At 45.5% G+C, this 17,508-nt stretch overlaps 1 protein-coding gene across 2 annotated transcripts in view; it reads right to left on the reverse strand.

The window, feature by feature from the left end:
- The window catches only part of EXPH5 (exophilin 5), a 76,387-nt gene that overhangs the window by 20,445 nt on the left and 38,434 nt on the right, over window positions 1-17,508 (reverse strand). The window contains exons 2-3 of one of the 2 annotated variants that reach the window (XM_015535500.2): window positions 9,410-9,570; window positions 7,413-7,572 (exon numbers count right to left, since the gene is read on the reverse strand). In XM_015535500.2, coding sequence (XP_015390986.2) covers window positions 7,413-7,572; window positions 9,410-9,570 — 321 coding nt within the window. Of the gene's footprint in view, window positions 1-5,898; window positions 5,951-7,412; window positions 7,573-9,409; window positions 9,571-17,508 lie in introns of those variants that run through there. The other variant, XM_042958845.1, reaches the window with a different exon arrangement.

Here is a 17,508-nt window from a genome sequence, read left to right on the forward strand (position 1 = left end):
CTCGGAGCCTGGAGCCTGCTTCTGATTCTGTCTCCCTCTCTCTCTGCCCCTCCCCGTTCATGCTCTGTCTCTCTCTGTCTCAAAAATAAATAAAAAAACATTTAAAAAATTAAAAAAAAAAAACAAGGAATATTCTTTTTAAAAACCAGAACCCCAGGTGACTTCCCCCAAATACTGATGGAACACGTTCTAAGCATTGGCCATGGAAGAACTCCATCTGGATGACCATGGGCAAGTCAGACCCTCACGTCCAAAATGGACTTCTGCATGGTCCTCCTGCATGACCACTCCTTCCCATCCAATCAGCCAACAGATCCTGTTGATTCAAACTCAGAAATCCCTTTCAAAACCACCCATAGCTCTACATCCCCCCATTTGTACCCCACGCAAGACATTTATCATCTGCTTTGTTTGTGCACTAGTCCTTTTCTTGTCCCTCTCCCTCCAAGTTTTGTTCCAATCCAGTCCATTCTCCATACTTCAGCCAGAGTGATCAGGACAAAGTGCATCACACTACTTCCCTGTTGAACATTTTACATGATTTTTATTTGCTCCCAGGTGAAAGTTCAAGTTCTTCTTTGCATTCGTAAGGCCCTATACCACCTAGTCCCCGCACACTTCCCAGCCTCGTCTCTCACCTTTGCATATCCCTCTGCCATGAGGAATCAGTACACCTCTGAGCATGTGCACAGAGTTTGCCCGAAACATTTTTCTACCACCTGTTTGCCCGGATAACTCTTGTCCTTGAACATTTTCCCTGGAAGAGCTTTCCAGGCTCAAGACAATCTAACAAACACACCATACGTGCTCCCAGAGCATGTGGAACTGCCCCCCATCTTAGCACTATTATGTTTCTCTATTTCCTTTTTGTTGTCCTCACAAGACCAAAACCCGGGAAACCAAGGGCTGTAAGCTTTGCTCCTCAGAGCCATGAGCGGTATTCCTTGAGCCCTCTTCGTTGAAGAAATCAGCAAATGTGTTCATTTTTATCCTCATATCTGCCCCTCCTCTTATATTTCTTCCCCACCAACCGACAGCTTCCTAAGTCAGAGAGGAGAGTTCATCTCCATTCTTCCTTCATCTTCACCCGACACATCCAATTACCAGGTTCTCATGATTCCACAATCTAAATCCGTGCACGAATCTGTCTGCCTTTTGCTCTCCTCTGGCCTGCCTCCTTAGTTCAGGCTGCCACTATCTCAGCGCTACCCTACCTGGTCTGACTCGAGCTCTGTCCCCTCAAGTCTGTTCTTGGGGCCGCACCTGGGTCACTTTCCCAGCCTTGGCTCTACTGGTATTTCTTTGGGGATACTTAGCAACATTTCTGACCCCTACCTACGAGACACCCTAAGTTCTCACCCTTCAGTTGCGAAAAGCAGAAATGGCTTCGGACATTGCCAAATGTCTTTTGCGGGGCAAAATTGCCCCTGACTGAGAAGCGCCGAGCTGAAGTGATCTTTCTAAAGTGACGATCTGATTATGTCATTCCTCTGTTTAACAGCTATCAATGGGTAAAATATACATGTGTACCTGCACACCTGCATGGAATACACCAAAATTTTTTAGTGTTTGTCCAGGTCAGTAGGTCGTGGGTGACTTTATATATATGAAATATATAGATACATATATATGAAAAACGCCATTACTGGCAAAAGTGATTAATGGTTTCCCACTGTCTACAGGATCAAGTCCAAGCTTCTTAGCCCTCCACATCCTTAGCACTGCTGGGCCCTGTGTTCTGGCCTCTACCGGCCTCTCACTCCACCTCTCACAGGTCTTACCTTATACCAGGGCACTGAACCTCAACCACCTACATGAGTTTCTACTTTGTCCAGTCTCTACACCTTGGCTGTGTCAGTCTTTCTGCCCAGTGCAACCTCCCGACTCTTAATTACCTAGCTCAGTCCTATATGTCCGTTCACAATTGGCTCTCCTCTTGCAGGAAGGCTTCTGGTCCTCCAGTCTGAGTTAAGCGCTTCTCCTACACGATCTCACAGCAGGAATACCACGCGCCTTCCCTCGCACTCACCATATTGCACCGTCATCTCTGGTGAATCGGCTGCCACCCAGGCTGCAGTTAGGCTGGACGGTATCCCCGTGTGAACTCCACAGGGCATCCCTTTCTCAAGATACTTTCAGTCGTTTTCCAGAAAACTGCCGTGGGAAAGACATGAGCCCACGATGTCCCACCACGTCCCAGAGTTCTGTGCCGCTACTCACACCCAACCGCATGCAGGATTCTGGGGTCCCCTCCTAGCCTGAAGTTCCCCGGGCAGGGACTTTGCCTTAGTTTCACAATTTTATCTCCAGCACTAACCACAGTACGTGATCCAGAGTAAGACTTTGATAAAAGCCCCATAAAAAAACAGAAGAGAAACCATCACCTGGGCTAGCAATACCCTTGCCAGGAGTTCTGACAACCCTTATTACCACAGCGGAACAGGAAGCTCTACCGCTGTGGTTTCCAAACCCGACTGAGCATCCAAATATCCTGGAGAATCTAAAATCAGTAAATAAATAAAGCTCCCTGTGCCCCATGGCAGCCCTTCCGAATCAGGATCTCAGATTTGGGGATCTGAGGCTCTGTCATTATTTTTAAATTGTTGATGAGATTATAATAATGATCAGCTGAATCACCTGAACCGCGGGCCACCCGGGCTGAAACCCAAAACCACTCCCCTTGTCCTGCCTCTTGTCATCAGAACGCTGCCGGCTACCTGTGGAGACCACACCTGGCTTCACCGAAGGAGCATTTCCCAAGAAGGATCTTGCTCCCTCTGACTACTCCTTTCCATCGAGGTGTCTGAGATTTTTGTATCTTCAAACTCAGGCATTTGTAGTGAGTAAGAGGCTCAATAAATAAATGAATGAATGAATAAAACAACCAGAACCCAGGGGGAAAAAATACCATCTGCCTTTTCTTTTTTGCACATTTTAATTTTTTTTAATGTTTTTATTTATTTTTGAGAGAGACAGAGCATGAGTGGGGGAGGGGCAGAGAGAGAGAGAGGGAGACACAGAATCCGAAGCAGGATCCAGGCTCCGAGCTGTCGGCACAGAGCCCGATGAGGGGCTCGAACCCACGAGCCATGAGGTCATGACCTGGGCCGATGTCGGATGCTTACCTGACTGAGCCCCCTAGGCGCCCCTCATCTGCCTTTTCAACTTTCCAAAATAGTATCTGAATGTCTTGCTTATGTAATGCGAGGTTGCAGCCGGAGCGCCCAAACTGGGTACACCCTGTGCATCAGGCAAATTTGGGCATGTCTGAGGAGGAGCGAGGTGTATTCACCAAAGCTGCTTGCATCTCAAGGGGAAAAAAGAACCTTCCTGAAGTCCCAGGGTAATGGGCAGGCGCTCACATCCGACTCTTGATTTCAGCTTAGGTCATGATCTCACAGTTTGTGGGTTCGAGCCCCGCATTGGGCTCTGACAGCATGGAGCCTGCTTGGGATTCTCTCTCTCCCTCTCTCTCTGTCCTCCCCCTACTCGTGCTCTCTCTCCATCTCAAAATAAATAAATAAACTTAAAAAAATAATAATGGGATAATTTGGGAAACACATATATCCGAGAGAAGAAACTAGTCATATCTGAGGCAGAAATGGCAAAACTTTTTGCCTTTTTGTTACTCCATTAAGTCACTATGTTCCCATGGCTTTTTACCACTGATATCAGAACATTAAAGCTTCAATATATCATATACTTCTACTGGCTGGGCCTTTCTTTTTCTTTTACGTTTATTTATTTATTTTTGAGAGAAACAGAGACAGTGTGAGTGGGGAGGGGCAGAGAGAGAGAGAGAGAGAGAGAGAGAGAGGGAATTCCAAGAAGGCTTTGCACTGTCAGCACAGAGCCCGATGCAGGTCTTGAACTCACAAACTGTGAGATCATGACTTGAGCCGAAACGAAGAGTCACACGTTCAACTGACGGAGCCACCCAGGCACCCCTGGCTGGGCCTTTCTAAAGTGAGTACCTGGGGTGCCTGGGTGGCTCTGTAGGTTAAGCGTCCGACTTCGTCTCAGGTCACGATCTCACAGCCCGTGAGTTCGAGCCCCGCATCGGGCTCTGTGCTGACAGCTCAGAGCCTGGAGCCTGCTTCGGATTCTGTGTCTCCCTCTCTCTCTCTACCCCTCCCCCGCTCTCGCTCTGTCTCCATCTCTCTCAAAAATAAATAAAGTTAAAAAAAAAAAAAAAACTTTTAAAGTGAGTACCTGATGAAATGACCAAATCCATTTTCTTCTGGGGAGAGTTATCCATTATCCAGCAGCATTTCTCAGTTAAACCACAGCTTAAAAGATGAAAAGTAATTTCTCTGATACTCAAGTCTTTCAGGGCTGAACAGAAGGCTGTATTTTGCCCAGAGGGCTTGTGTCCCTTTCTGTGATTTGCAAAAGATCCTCTAAACTGCTTTGCTGACTTGTTCTCCAGAGCACCCAGTGTGACAACGTTGAGCCTTGATGGCTTAGGCAAGTAGAAACCTGAATCCTACTTGGCACAGGATGACTGTGCTTTCCGGAGCCCTTTGCCAGTCCCTCCTGGTGCAGTAATAGGCGAGGAGGAGCTCTTGAATCATGGATTTAGAAGGCTGATTTTGTATTTCAAAAGATCAGAACTGCCAAAGAAAGTCAAGTTCTACTTAAGAGGAAAGAATGTCTGGAAGAGGACAGCACATGATGTATATTCCTACGTTAAACCACCTCCTGGCCACACACACACACACACACACTCAGAATTTATATCCAAATATTTACGTCATGCACGTATTTAAAAATGAAAAGGACATATTTGTACAGCTTACCTACTGAAACTTAAGAGCAAAAAACTGTGCCTTCATGATATTCTGTACCCGCACATTCCATTTCCACTTTGCAACTAAAACTGTATTTAGAGAAGACACATGTGGAAAACTGCCGAACATCCACATATATACTTGAAGGATAAAATCTGTTTCACATCTGCATGCTTATTTTTATGTTTCAGTGCGCACAGTTGTAAAAAAGCTACAAGTCATTTTGGTCTACAAGAAGGACGGTTGCTAAATAAAAGTTTCCTTTTTTTTTTTTTTTTCCAATTTGGTCTATAACCAAAAAAACATGGGGCTGCCTGGGTGGCTCAGACGGTTAAGCGTCGGACTTCGGCTCAGGTCACGATCTCACAGTTCGTGGGTTCGAGCCCCCTGTCGTGCTCCCTGGTGTCAGCCCAGAGCCTGCAGCCTGCTTTGCATCCTCTGTCCCCTCTCTCTCAGCCCCTCGCCCCCCACCCCCAGCCCTTCTCAAAAATAAAAAAACAAAAAAACAAACAAACACGGGGGCGCCTGGGTGACTCAGTCGGTCGGGTGTCCGACTTCAGCTCAGGTCACGATCTTGTGGTTTGTGAGTTTGAACCCCACATCGGGCTCTGTGCTGACAGTTCACAGCCTGGATGCTGCTTCGGTTTCTGGGTCTCCCCCTGTCTCTGCCCCTCCCCTGCTAGTGCTCTGTCTCTCTCTCTCTCAAAATTTAATATACATTAAAACACACACACACACACACACACACACACACACACACACACACACGATACCCAGATGGAGAATCTAGATTTTCTGTCTCCTCGGACCCACTTGTGCAGTGACTTGCAACATGAGCTTGGAAATAACTTGCCCACAGAATGAACAGGTTCCTCAACTTTTCCTGGTTTCCCGATGTGAGACGGCTGAGCTATCTAAAACTCTGCCTTAGAGAAAATCACCGAAAACACAAATAACGTCACAAGTTCCAGCTACACCACGTGCCAGGAGTATTTCTCTTCTCCTTATAAAACGCCTGTCCTTTAAAGGACACACTCTTGGGCTTTAAACCCCCAGGCGAGGGGATTCCTAGCGTGGCAAACACTCTCATGAAGAAAAAGCCACTCACCTGTTTGAAGAGCACTTCCTGACAAGCGGCTCTGGGAGGGACCGGCACAGAAACCGACATGCTGCTCAGCCCTCCACTATTTCGGCAAAGACAAGAGCAGGCTCAGGTGGGAACTGGGCGCGAAACACCGTTCGTCCACCCGGGAGGGGAGAGGGGAGCCCAGGGTTCTGTTCTGCAGGCCGGGCAGCCTCTCCCCACGCCCACCGGCGGCGGGCCACGGGCTGTTGTGCAGCGAGGGTGTCCTCGGGCACCTCCTATCCAGCGCAGCAACGCCCCCTTCCTAATCGGTGGACACATCACATGTGAGGCCGACACCTTAAGAGGGCGGGAAGCTTCTCAACCAGGAAGACAGGCCGAAAATATTTAGCAGTCAGCTCAACGGCACGTAAGCAAAGCGTGGCTTGTTTTTCACAAAACGATCTAACGACCCATGAGTCAAGACGAACTGATTTACACGGGTTCACACTGCGAACGATCCTGAACTATGCCTCCACTCTCCCCAAAACCTCCCTTCCTGCACCTGAAGCTGAAACTCTGGGTAACCACATCAGAGAAGCTGTCCTGAAACCTGCCGGTCACAGGAACACATTTATTCCCTCAGTTTAAAAAATACAATTTTCCTCAATTCTCTGTCCTCATCTTATTTACTTTCACCTCAATCTTTACACGTCATCTCTCCTTGTGACCACAGATACCTATATCCCCAAGGAAACAGTAGTTTTCATTTAAAAATATCTTCCCGACCAGGGTACACACCAGCCTCTGGAAGCAGTGGGGGAAACTGTCAATGATTCTTCCCAACATTTTTTTTTTTAATGTTTTTACTTATTTTTGAGACAGAGAGAGACAGAGCATGAGCAGGGGAGGGGCAGAGAGAGAGGGAGACGCAGAATCTGAAGCAGACTCCAGGCTCTGAGCGGTCAGCACAGAGCCCGACACGGGGCTCGAACTCACAGACGGCGAGATCATGACCTGAGCTGAAGTCGGACTTTTTTTTCATGTTTTAATGTTTATTTATTCTTGAGAAGAGAGAGAGAGAGAGAGAGCAGGGGAGGAGCAGAGAGAGACAGAGACACAGAATCCAAAGCAGGCTCCAGGCTCCGCATGGTCAGCACACAGCCCAAAGTGGGGCTCGAACTCACGAACCATGAAATCATGACCTGAGTGAGCCACAGTCAGACGCTTAACCGACTGAGCCACCCAGGTGCCCCTAAAGTCGGACGCTTAACCGACTCAGCCACCCAGGTGCCCCATTTCTTCCCAACATTTAATCCTTCATCCACCCAGGGCACTACCTGCGACATGTGCAATTGGTTAGGAGTTGGATTCCCAAAGAGCCAAGTTTCGTGGTTTCATAAGGACTTTGTCCCTATGAGAGCTAAGTCCCGTCTCCTTTGTTCCTATCTGAATTTAAAGCCTGAGAGCAAACATTAAACATTCTGAACACAAAACAGGCCACCGGCCTCTGGCATCAGATAACTAGTGAGCCGTCACATGATCTGAATTTCACTCACCCTTTCTGTGCCGGTGACAGAAGCTTTGAAGTCTCCCTTCTGGATTTTCTGAATGAGAACAGGGAAGAAAATGATCTGAAGCTCAGCCGGGAAGAAACAGACATGGGGTTTCTTTGATGGGGTGTAGTTTTAGATCTTGACGTTTGTAATTCCACACGATCTAGACGAACATTGGAGAAAGGTGGCATCACTCAGTATTTCCGGGTGAATGTATTTCCGAGAACTAAGACTTTGATCTTGCTTCCCACCTCCCTTTGCAGACTGAAAACGCAGCAGGCATTCCCCCATGGAGACCCGAGGAATCAGGGGAGCTCTGTGCCCCTGACGGTTCTGCTGAACAGAGAAAATGCTCGGAAAGGGCAGGGAGGCTTTCAATATGCACCGTGGACCACAGTTCCATGGGACATCCCTCCCTGTAAACCAGCTGTGCCAATCCGTCCGAGGCCCAAGGTGGGGTGTCAGGGACCTCATTCAACTTTCAAGTGGCTTTTAGCTGCCCCGTCTTTCAGACGTTTTTATTTTAGTACTTTAAAACCATAGTGACAGATACTATACATGTAACTTTTTGCAACCAAAGAAAGTCAAGGAAAAGGAAATGAAGCCATTTAGAGTGTTCCTTATTTCCATCAAAAATCTATCTCTGTGTACGTGTTATTTGCTACAATGTGGTTTCTATGCGTGCGTGCCTATAACGGAAACAGGTCTAATAGGTGTAGAGGTAATGTATAGTTACATATGTGAGTATTAAAAATCCTAAGGCAGGATCAATGTATATGAAGTCTATAATACTGTCATACTTTTGGACATGCTGAATTTATAAACACTAGAGGGATTCCACGGAAGGGGGAAGCAGCCATGGTATACGTTGGGTTAACTTCAAAATCTGAACTGTGAGTCTTTTTAGAGAGGTTTATTTATTATGGGGGCTGTATAATGTTGTCCATATAAAGTGTGGAAATATTATTACATGTTTCTTGTTGCTACTGTAAGTAACACATTAGTCAAAGCAGTCAACGTGACTGTATCAGTGGAAGATACTCGACACTGTTTTCGTAGGTTATAATTTTCAACGCACTCTGTTATTCTCACAATAGTCCTGTGAAAGCAGGTTTTATTATCCTCATCTACAGATTAGAAAAACACAAGTGATGGGTGAAGGTAAGTGACATGTGGATAGTCACATAGTTGCCATGTTCCGGGAAGGCATTTACCTACGGAGCTTAATTTACCAAAGTTCCAGAAAGGTGGCAATTCTCTTACCACCTTCCCCCTCTCTTCTCCTATCACCCCTTCTCCACGCCCCCTCCTCTGTCTCCTCCTTCTTCTGCCTCATCATCCCATTCACAGAAGTGCTTACCATGTTCCAGCTCAGCACTTTGTACGTATACAACCGCCCTATGAGGTAGGTATCATCACACCCATTTAAAGATGAGAAAATTGAGGCTTAGAGAGAATAAGTAACTTAAACAGTCACACGGATTCTGAAAGAATAGAGAATACAGAGAGAGTGGAGATCTGAATCGAAGTCTCCTTTGATATCAACTTGTGTGTTCTTTTTTTTTTTTATGTTTATTTATTTTGAGAGGAAGAGAGAGAGGGAGTACAAGTGGAAGAGAGAGAGAGACAGGGAGACAGAGAATTGGAAGCAGGCTCCAGGCTCTGAGCTGTCAGCAGAGGGCCCAACTTGGGGCTCATACCCACAAACCGTGAGAACATGACCTGAGCCGAAGTCAGATGTCCAGCCGACTGAGCCACCCGGGCGCCCCTCAACATGTGTGTTCTTAACCACTATGCTATCTTGCCCTATTCTAAAAACACACCCCTAGGACATTACAGTACATTCTCAGTTCACTCTTCTTACTGTATGTTATGTTATAAAACTCTTGTACCTTATGATTTTAAAATAGCCCAAAACATGGATTGGTTCATTGGAGTCCTTATCTATCATACCAGGCTATAAGAAAAAAAAAATTTAGATGTGTAAGTTTTTTCCTCACCATTTTCTGCCATCCCTTCCCTTAGCCTGTATGTGAGTGGTTGTTTCAACATCTGGCTAACGTCTGTTTCATTGCAAAACTTCTTTCTTTGAATTTCTTCAAACCATTCACCAGTCACTCCTTGAAGCCATCTGATATCCCTCTTTGTCTTCTGGAGTTTGCTGAAATGAAACAAAAATATCAATGTGCCCTTTAAATTTCTTCACATCAAGTGCAAACTCATGTGACAGGAGGCTAAACTTGACCTAGTAGAAGAACTGTGTAAACGGAGTCTGGGGGGAAAGCTGCTCTAGTCAGAATTTCGTTTTTACCACTGTGTCCATTTTTGGCTGTGTTTTTGTAAATACGATGACAATCTAAGTTTTGCTAGTCATTAAAATAATCAAGCTGGTAATGACAACCTGGGATGAGCAATGATCGATAGTTTAATGATATGGAAAAACCAGAATATTCTAGTTCTTTTTTTAAAAAATATTTGTAAATGTTTACTTACTTTTGAGAGACAGAGAGATACAGAGCTTGAGCAGGGGAGGAGCAGAGAGGGAGGGAGACACAGAATCTGAAGCAGGCTCCAGGCTGTGAGCTGTCAGCACAGAGCCCAGCACGGGGCTCGAACTCATGAACTGTGAGATCATGACTTGAGCCGAAGTTCGATACTTAACTGACTGAGCCACCCAGAATATTCTAGTTCTGATTACTCATTCATTCATTCATTCATTCAGTGTTTATTGAGCAATGTCCATGTACCAGTCCCAGTGTGGACAGTGGGGATTCAACACTGAATATAACAGGGTCCTTACTTGTCCATCCAGTGGCCAAAGATAGAGTTAACATGCAGAGAAGAAACGGTTGAATCTAGTTTTAGATAACAAAATTCTCTGGGGCACCTGGGTGGCTCAGTCGTTGAAGCGTCTGACTTCGGCTCAGGTCATGATCTCACAGTTCGTGGGTTCGAGCCCCGCGTCGGGCTCTGTGCTGACAACTCGGAGCCCGGAGCCTGCTTCCGATTCTGTGTCTCCCTCTCTCTCTGTCCCTCTCCCGCTCACGCTCTGTCTCTCTCTCTCTCACTCTCTCTCTCTCTCAAAAATAAAGCCATTTAAGGAATTTCTTTAAAAAGTAGCGAAATTCTTTACACCCCAAACCACAAAAGCGCACGGAGGAGCCCACAGGTAATGCCAAATCTGCAAGGGCACTGGGATGTGAGATGGGAAGGGAAGGTGCCCAGAGCACAAGTGTGTCGGCCCCACGCCAGGCCCCAAATCCCACCATGCCTTCCTTCTCCTCCCTGCCCTCTCGTGCTCAGTCCTCTTTCCAATGAAAATGCTGCTCTAAGTCCTTAACTGAATCACTGGTGGTGATTTTTTTTTTTTTTTCAAAGCAGACGGTTTCGCTCTATTTCGGGAAAAGGCTAGAACTGTTTGGAAATGAAAGGTAGTTAATCCAGAGGGAGAGAGAGAGAGCAAGAACGAGCGTGCGTGCCCTGGACGGAGGCAAACAGCAGCAAGGGGAGACTGGAGCCCATGATGTGACAGGCTGGTGTGGCGCTGCTGAACACGTCGAGCTCGTGGGTGGGGTCCGAGCTTGGGCAGTTCTGCCGTCTGGGGAAGGATGGCATGTGACTCTGCATCACCCGCCCCTTTATGCGAGGTCCTCTGTGGAACACAAGTGCGGGGGAGCTGGTGTCACTAAGTAGACGGGAGCAAGCCGGCCGCAGAGCGGCAAATCTGGGGTTAAAGGTGCTGAACCGAGGTGGCTGCAACCCACGCTCCTGCTTGGGGCTACGATACTGTCGTTTTACAAAATAATCGAGAAGGAAGCCAAAGGCCATCCTGCCCAGACTTGCATTTTGAAAAGCATCAGGCAGCAATGTCACGTCCAGCCCACAACATCCGCTCGGGGCCTCCGTGTGCCAATGCCGTCACTCCCCTGTCCTGCCACGTCCCTTCCGAACAGACTCAGGGACCCCAAGTGACTGTCCCTACCGGGTGCTGGCCGTCTCCAACTTCTCAATACCTTATTTATCAGTGCCCCGCGTTTATTCACCACCTCCGCTTCCTCCCAGTCCTCCCCCATCGCTAGAGCCCAACCTGCAGCACCAGCCCCGACGTCGACACACCCACCTCATGTCAGAGGACAGCCGAGCTACCTGACTTCGGGATTCTCCCATCAGCGTGACTGTATCTCTTGGTTCTTATTAGAGCCTTGATGCAATAGGGACTCTCTTTGAACATAATCACACTTTGCTCAATTTCACCTCAAGCTCTCACTCTACACGTGCACTCACATCCATTGCTGCCTGTTTCTTCTTCAGCTTCTGGCCAATGAAGTCCACAATCCCTATCTCTGTGGGAATGCTCATACGGTGTGAACTCTACTCTAGGAACTATGTCTCGAAGAACTAGCCCCCTTCCCTGTACATTAATTGAACTTTCTGTAGTTTCTGGTTGTTGTTGTTGTTGTTGTTTTTTTAACGTTGATTCGATTCTGAGAGGGGGGAGGGCAGAGAGAAAGGGAGAGAGAATCTCAAACACACTCCGCTGTCAGCACAGAGCTGGATGCGGGGCTTGAACTCGTGAACGGTGAGATCGTGACCTGAGCCGAAGTTGGACGCTCAACCAACTGAGCTATCCAGGCGCCCCCTTTATGCAGTTTCTAAAAATAAGTATGCAAAAGCAATGCAGAATCCTGGAGAAATGCACGTGACATAGAATGAAGCAAGGAAAACAAAATGCACGTTTCATTGACTATGAGCTACATAAAATGCTGCACCCATGTAGACATAGTGGGGAAGAAAACAAAACATCTGATCTCTTAGTGCAGAATAATTATAGATATCGTTTCTATCTTTAGCTTTTTTTATTATGTGTATTCAGTAAATGTAATATATGAACCTATTCTTTCTTTCTGTCTGAATTTTTATTTACATTGTTGTGTTTTTTTCCATTATAATTTTTCTTGCAGACAGAGGGGAAAAAAATCAGTTGTTTTCACAAACCTAACACAAACACTATTACCCATCTGGCGTGATTTTTCACATGGCTGTGACAAAATTTACTGAATATTCATGTGTGGAAGGCCTCCTACGGTACAATGCAGGGATACGATGCTGAAGAGAGCAGACACGGTTCCTACCCCATGGAACTCTCCATCCAATAAGAGGCAGACTTGAGCCCGATAACAACAGAGATGTAAAGTAACAAAGAGTGGTGAGTATGATTTATTCATTCAACACACGTTTGAAACTCTGGGTAAAGAGAAGTAAACAAGTCAAGTCCTCGCCCTCATGGAATTTACACCCTTTGGGGGCAAACAGTAGAAAAGTAAACAGGTGCTAGGAGAACATGAAACAAGGAGCCTCGTCTGAGGCGGGAGCAAAGATTCTCCAGCGAAGATGACACATGGCCTGAAGGTTGAAGGATGAAGGGGTCGCGGGCAGGTGGTTCTGGCACAGAGCTTTCCAGGCAGAGGAGGCGCAGCCATAGACCAAGTGCCCCCAAGGAAAGAAGCAAGGAGCTGAAATGAGGCCAGCCTGGCTGCAGTGTGGACGTGGAGACGACGGACCTACTAGCCGTAGGGCAGAGCCGAGAGGCGGCTGCTAGATCATGCAGCGTGAGCATGGGGTGAGCAGTCTGGCATTTAGTCCTGCAGCAGCAAGAACGCATTACTGACTTAGCAGTGGCATGGCACACGAGGTTCGCATTTTCCAAAGATCACCCTGAGCTAAAAAGCTTCTGCACAACAAAGGAAATCATCAGCAAAATGAAAAGGCAACCTATGGAAAGGGAGAAACTGTTTGCAAATCATATATCTGATAAGGGGTTCATTACCAAAATACATAAAGAACACATATAAGTTGGTAGCAAAAAGACCAAACGATCTGATTAAAAAATGGACAGAGGAGCTGAATAGACATTTTTCCAAAGAAGGCATACAGACGGCCTGAGGGCACATGAAAAGATGCTCAACATTACTAATCACTTGGGAAATGCAAATCAAAACCACAATGAGTTCTCGCCTCACACCAGGCAGAATGGCTAGTACCAAAAAGACAAGAAATAACAAGTGTTGGTGAGGATGTGGATAAAGGGGATACCCATGCACCGTTGGTGGGAATGTAATTTGTGCAGCCGCTGTGGAAAACAGTATGGAGGTTCCTCAAAAAATTAAAAAGAGAACTACCACATATGACCCACAATTCCACTTCTGCGTATTTATCCAAAGAAAATGAAAACACTAACTCAAAAAGTACACGCGCCTCTGGAATTGTAATTGTATGGAAAAACAAAATATGACACAAATACAATTTTATATGTAATATGAAACTATATATGTATAATATATATGTACAATACGATACATACACAATTATACACACACAACGGAATACTGTTCAGCCATAAAAAAGAATGAAGTCTTGCCATTTGCCACAACGTGAATAGAACCTGAGGGCGTTATGCTAAGTGAAATAAGTCAGAGAAAAACAGATACCAGACGATCTCACTTACATGTGGGATTTACACAACAACAACAAACCAAGCTCACAGACACAGAGAACAGATTGGTGGCTGCCAGAGGTGAGGGATGGGGCGGGGTGGGGGGGGGGCGTGGAGAAATGGGTGAAAGGAGTCAAAACCAAGTTCCAGTTCCAGAATAAATAAATCCCGGGGACGTCATGTACAGCACAACAACCATAGTCAATAACAGAGTAGTACATATTTGAAAGTTGCTAAGAGAGTAGATCTTAAAAGTCATCAGCACAAGAAAACAAGTTGTAGCTATGTGTGGTGATAGATGTTACCGAGGTGATCATTTTGCAGTGTCTACAAATATGAAAATCGTTATGTTGCACACCTGAAAGTAATATAATGCTATACATCAAGTATACCTCAATAATTAAAGAAAATTAATTTGTTTAAAATAATTAAAGAAATAATTAAAGAAAAATAATTAATAGAAATAATTAAAGAAAAATAACTAAAGAAAAAACATCCCAGCTATAGGTGGGGAGAAGATTCCAGTGGAGAAGAGGAGAGTAGTCAGGGTACTTGCAGGGTCCAGGAGAGAGAGGTGTTTTCTTAGACCAGGATGATGGTGGTGAAGCAGAAGAAAAGTAGAACGTGTTCAGAGCTACTTTGTGGGTAAAATTTACCTCCAAGTGCCCACCGAGTGATGAAGTGACTCTGGAGAGCTAGCAGTCAGAGACATGTCAAGGAAGATGCCTCAATTTCTGATTCACACAGGTGCACAGATGATGCCATTCACAGAGATGGGGCATACGTAATCTTCAAAAAAACAACATTATATATTGAACACCTTTACCATTACTCCTCTTTGGAGCAATCATGAAATATTTGCATAATATTCAAGCTAGCATGATTTCTGTAATTTATTTACTATTCCTCTGGTGAAGAACATGACGATTTTCCCTTACAAATACCGCTGTAGGGAACACCATTGTGAATTTTCAATTTTTGCAGTGCCTTTAACAGACATTGAATTATCGCGTCCAAGAGTCAATCACATTTTTTTTTCATTCTTTATACACCCTCCCAAAATGCTTCTCACAAAGGCTGCAGCATATTATTCACACCAGTGATGTACAAGATGGTAACTGGATACCTACAGAATACTACATGCTACTATTTTGAGTATTTTTATGTTCTGAATTTAATACTTTCAAGGTACCATGCTTGTAATTGCGGGCCACTATTTTTCTTTCTTTTTAAAACGTGTATTTATTTTGAGAGAGAAGGAAAGAGAGAGACAGAGCACACGTGAGCGGAGGAGGGGCAGAGAGCAAAGGGAGAGAGAGAGAGAAAGAGAAAGAGAGAGAATCCCAGGTAGGCTCCATGCTGACAGCCCTACTCGGGGCTCAAACTCACGAATGGTGACATTATGACCTGAGCCAAGATCAAGAGTCAAATGCTTAACCAATTGAGCCACCTGGGTGCTGCAGCTATTTTTAAGGAATTTTGTTTCCTTTGCTTAAAAAAAAAAATGCTACATTTCTTTGATGAGTAGGGAGGTTTGATTACATTCCCACATGTCTGTTTACTAATGACATTTTGTGTTTTGGCAATTGTACATTTTATCAATTTATGACAATGCCTCAGGGTTTTTCACCGGAATGAGGCACGTTTAATAAAACATGGACTCGTTACTTTTCTTATTTACTCTAATTATTCCCCCCAGGTTTCTGACTTTCATTCTGATTAGGTTTAGGGAAGGAAAAACATAATCTGTGGATGTGCTTATGCTAATATTTGTCTCCTGTAGGCAATAAGAAATGAAATGTAGACAGTAGTACATGTAGATAGATAAAAGGGCATGATTTCAAAGACACTCAGTGGCTTCTGGGGCACCTGGCTGGCTCATTCACTAGAGCGTGCAACTCTTGATCTCGGGGTTGTGAGTTTGAGCCCCACCTTGGGGTAAAGTAATTTCTACTTTAAAATAAATAAATAAGGGGAGCCTGGGTGGCTCAGTCGGTTAAGGGTCTGACTTTGGCTCAGGTCATGGTCTCACGGTTTGTGAGTTCGAGTCCCGTGTCGGGCTCTGTGCTGACTGCTCAGAGCCTGGAGCCTGCTTCACATTCTGTGTCTCCCTCTCTCACTCTGCGTCTCCCACACTCATGCTCTGTCTCTCTGTCTCTCAAGAATGAATAAATGTTAAAAAAAGAATTTTTTTAAATAAATAAACTTAAAAAAAAAAAAGAAATGCAGTGGCTTTTAAAGCAGATATATTCCAAAGCTGTCAGGAAAGTGGGTAAATATGTACAGCCAAGAGCCAGAAAACCCAAGGGTCAGGGAGAAAAAAAAAAAAAAAAAAAAAAAAAAAAAAAAGGCATTGCATTTACCGATTATGAAAGGAAGTAAAACATAAATAGTTCTGGCCTTTGAAGTGAAGAAAACCCAGGAGGGGAAGCTGTGAATGACATACAAGTCTAAACTCTCTAGGTACCTATAACTCAACTCCTTAATGTTTTACACCAAAGAGTCCTACGTCCTATAAAGTATAGTCAGTACTTTTATAATGGCTGACTGAGCTGCTTCTATCACAAAGAACACAACGGTAAAACCAGTGGTTTAGACTGATCTATTTACTTAAAAAAAAATATATCAAAGCTCAACACCAGCAGAAAAAACAAATAATCTTAACCTGAAGACATGTCAACCTTAAAAGGACAGTATTTTAAGTCTCAGCTGGCCTCAGTCCGGGAGAGAGAACATTCGCTTGCAGACGGAATTCAACCAAGTTCATAGCCAGGCAGGCTTCCCCGGGCTCTTCCTCCTCTACACGGGCTTGTCACATACTCAGGCAGCCATGTGGGGCAGGCCATGCAATCTACGCCAACGAGCAGACCCTTGAGGCTTCCAGACGACAGGCACACAGATGAATTACAAGCGCACACCTTGCTGGCTTCGTCAGTCCGGCCTGACTCAACATATCAGGAGGGACGGGTGCCTACACTTGTAATCTGTTCTACCCCCAGGCTGATGAACTTGACTCCACTAAATCAGGTTTTTTCTTGCTGAGCCACAATCCCAGCCCTCTGCTCCAACTCCCAATGTTCCTTCCTCATCCCCACAAATCTTCGTCGTCCCTGTGCTGCTGTGATGCCATTCGAGCACCCGCAGAACGAGTCTGTCCCCCGAGGTTCCTCCTGACGTCATGAATCTCGTCTCCCTTCTCCCGCTGTGCCCCTGCTGACCTTTCCAACTCATTTTTTCTTTGCTCATCTTTACCCTGAGCAGACTTTTGTACTCATCTTCCCGGTTCACTTCCTACTAACATTTAGCATGTGCTCCGTGAATGACAGCTGTCTCTTTATGTTCCATTCTTGGCCCCGCACCCCTTGTCTGCTCAGAGAGTTCAAAGAGCACTGGACCAGGGTCAGGTTCGAGCTGGGTGATCTTGGCCAAATATTTAACTTTCCTGGCTTTATTTCCCTCATTTGTGAAAGGAGGTTGGATGATGAGGCAGACTGTTACAAAACAGGTCTGCACAACTCCTCACCTCCCCAAACTTCTTTCTTTGCCATGTGACTTTGTCACTCCTGTCCCTTGGATCTAGGCTGGCCTTGGGCTTAGAGCAACTGA

The sequence above is a fragment of the Panthera tigris genome, chromosome D1 (genome assembly GCF_018350195.1).
Source record: "Panthera tigris isolate Pti1 chromosome D1, P.tigris_Pti1_mat1.1, whole genome shotgun sequence".
In the NCBI taxonomy this organism is placed as follows: domain Eukaryota; kingdom Metazoa; phylum Chordata; class Mammalia; order Carnivora; family Felidae; genus Panthera; species Panthera tigris.